The sequence below is a fragment of the Halictus rubicundus genome, chromosome 11, assembly GCF_050948215.1.
Source record: "Halictus rubicundus isolate RS-2024b chromosome 11, iyHalRubi1_principal, whole genome shotgun sequence".
Lineage (NCBI taxonomy): Eukaryota > Metazoa > Arthropoda > Insecta > Hymenoptera > Halictidae > Halictus > Halictus rubicundus.
Window position 1 is genome coordinate 426,528 of NC_135159.1, and position 3,312 is coordinate 429,839.

General features: G+C 51.8%; 1 protein-coding gene across 1 annotated transcript; it reads right to left on the bottom strand.

Annotated features, from left to right (window-relative positions):
* Nucleotides 1-215: 215 nt before the first annotated feature.
* LOC143358811 (uncharacterized) lies at nt 216-1,092 on the bottom strand. The gene is made up of 2 exons (XM_076796286.1): nt 1,026-1,092; nt 216-907 (listed from the first exon to the last, which is right to left on the bottom strand). Exons 1-2 carry the CDS (start codon nt 1,090-1,092, stop codon nt 216-218), a joined length of 759 nt encoding a protein of 252 aa, XP_076652401.1.
* Nucleotides 1,093-3,312: the final 2,220 nt, after the last annotated feature.

Consider the following 3,312-nt stretch of genomic DNA (forward strand, 5'->3'; position numbering starts at 1 on the left):
GTTGCTATCTTTATCAATAACGCGTTACTAGGGGTCTAGAAGGTTCCAGACCCCGCGGTTCCCCTTGAACCGCCGGCCACGCTGCCTCGGCGCAATTCTTCTGTTACATCGGGGGGGGGGTGACGAGGGGTCTTGACGCTTTATTGTTTCCCCGTCGCGTTACAGACTCCCCCTCTGGACACGACGGCGTCCCGACAAGTAGTCCAGGAATTCCTTCATCTGCGCCTCGTTTGCTTCCTTGGGTGCTCCATTGATGGGCCCTCACGCTGCTTACGAGGTCGTCCCCGTTTGCGGATGGATGTTACTGGCTCTGGTGGTTCTGCTCGTGCCCCGTTGTAAGGCCTTAGCGCCGAGGTGTGGTACACCCCTACGCATACAGGCTGGTCATCACGGGTCTCGATCTCGTAGCTGTTGGAACCCACGCGGCGCTTCACCACGTATGGTCCATCCCTCTTTGGTGCAAACTTTGATGTGTAGTTCCGCTCTCGCCTGCTGAGGGTGTGAGTGGTTACCCACACCAGGTCTCCTCTCTCGTATCCAGGGTTAGGCCGGCGTCGTTGGTCGGCATACTCCTTCCTTTGCTCCTGCTGTCGTTCTTGGTTCTGCTGGGCCACCTGCATCGTGTCTGCCAGCGTCAGCAGCTTTGGAGTAATTTCCGGCAGGAAATTTTCTGCTTGGATGATGGCCCTCAAGTCCCGATTGGCGTCATCGGGAGTCCTCAACTCTCTCCCGAAAGTAAGGTAGGCTGCTGAGTACCCGGTCGTCACGCATCTGGCCGAGTTCATTGCGAATCGGATGGTTGGCAGCCTCTCGTCCCACGTAGCGTGATCCCTACCGACGTAGATTCCAAGCTGCGCCTTCAGATCACGGTTCTTCCGTTCCACCGGATTGGCCTCGGGATGATAGACTGGGGTGAAAGCCTGATGCAGCCCAAAACAATGGGCTACCTGCTGCATGACCCCGCTGACGAATTGAGTGCCATTGTCGCTGATTATTCGTCGTGGCATCCCAAACCGAAGCATAACTTCGTTGATGAGGACCTCTGCACAGGCTTCCGCCGTGGCCTGCTGTAATGGAAACAGTTCTACCCATCGTGAGGCTGTATCTTCTACGATGAAAATCCATCGATTCTCTTTCGTCGTGGACGGCAAAGGCCCAAAGAGGTCCATGGCGAGCACTTCGAATCTTTGCTGCATAACGGGCGTCTGTAACAAACCGGCTGGTTTTAAGTTATTCGCTTTATACCTCTGGCACTCCACGCAGGCTTGGACGTAGTCTGCGATTTCCCGGCTTATTCCTGGCCAAAAGTATCGGCTGATTATTCGGTGTAGCGTACGTTGTGCTCCATAATGACCCGCAGTGGCATCGTCGTGGTACGCTCGAAGAATTTCCTTTCTTTCGTGCGAAGGTACAACCAGCTGTGCTTCTTCCATGTCCACATTTGGAGCGTGTCGATAGAGTACTCCGTTGTTGACCAGATATCCCTTCATGGACCACTTGATCATTTCGTCGTCTCGCGTAGTCGATTCTAGTGCTTCGATTATAGTCTTCAGGGCCTCGTCTTTTAATTGTTCCTCTCGGGTTACTGCTGGTCCTCGTGCCGGTACGTCAACGGAAATCTCTGCGACCTCTGCTCTGTTTTCTTCGTTCCATGGCTCGCTTGGTAGTCTAGATAACATATCGGCAACAACATTGCATCGACCTGGAATATATTGTATATTAGGACAATATGGTTGAAGTAACAATGCCCATCGGGCGAGACGACCGCTGGGAGAACGCAAAGACATCAGCCATTTCAAGGGTTGATGGTCCGTGGCAATAGTGACAGAAGTTCCTTCGATGTAACCTCGGAATTTGTCGACGGCCCAGACTACTGCTAGTGCCTCTCTTTCTGTGGTTGAATAGTTGCGTTCCGCCGACGTCAGTAATCTGCTGGCATATTCAATGGGATGTTCCGTTTCCTTCTCGCCCTGTAACAGAACCGCTCCTATGGCGTAGGCGCTGGCATCGGTGCGTATGATGAAGGGCTGGTTCTCGTCGGCATATCGCAGGATTGGCGGGCTCGTAAGGGCTCCTTTCAGGTGCTCGAAGGCTTGTTGTTGGCTCGTCGTCCACTCCCAGGTTGCCTTTTTCTTTGTTAGCTGTGTCAAAGGTTGGGCAACTGTGGCGAAATTTGGTACAAATCGCCTATACCATGAACAAGTTTGCAAAAACGAAATAAGTTGTTTCAAGTTTGCCGGTGTAGCCATACATTGAATCGCCTTGACCTTTTCCGAATCGGGATGTATGCCTTCCGCTGTTAATACATGTCCAAGGTATTTGATTTTTGGGCATCCGAGACGACATTTCTGTCGATTCATTCGGAGACCAAATTGTCGAAGCCTGTTGAAAACTGCTCTCAAGTCCTCGAGGTGTTCCTTGAAATCGGTGGAGAGTACCAGTATATCGTCCAGATAAACGAGAATATTTCGGCCTCCCAATCCAGCTCTCATCCGATCCATAAGGCGTTGAAAGGTAGCCGGTGCGTTCTTCAATCCAAACGGCATCCGTTTGAACCGGAAAATTCCGAAAGGCGTTGTGAAAGCAGTCTTGTCTTGGTCTTCGTTTCGTACACCAATCTGCCAATAACCTGATTGTAGGTCCAGCGCAGACATGAATCCCGTTCTCTTAGCCGAATGGAGCAGGTCGTCGATCCGCGGCAAAGGATACGAATCCGTAACGGTAACAGCGTTGAGCTTGCGATAATCCACGCAAACCCGAATACTGCCGTCCCTTTTGGGCACCAGAACTACGGGTGCGGCCCATGGTGATTCGCATTCCTCGATGATTTCTGCTTTAATCATTTTCTCTATTTCTGTGCGCAGCAATTCCCTCTTCGCAGGTGGTATGCGGTACGGTGGCACAGCGATTGGAGCGTGGTCCCCGGTGTCTATTCGATGGACAGCTTCCGCTGTCGGTGGTGCTTCTGTTTGAAATAAGTCGGCGTGTTCTTGCAATAATTTGTGGAGTTCTTGTTTTTCATCTGGAGAGGTACTTACCGCCTCGTCCTCCCTAATTTCTCCAATGTCAACGGTCGAGATGTCCATCCTTGTTTCAAATGTTCGAATGCATCGTTCAAATAATGAGTCGATATTTGGCCAATGGTTGTTCGACACTGGCTCATCCACCTCGGTTTCCTCGCGTAGGAATGCACTGACTCCCTTCGCGTCTTCACGGATCGGGCTCAAACATTCTGGTGGCGGTTCCGCGAACTCCTGCATCTCACGAACTAGATCTGCTTTTAAAGATGATAGAGGGGTCCCTGTCTCCCCC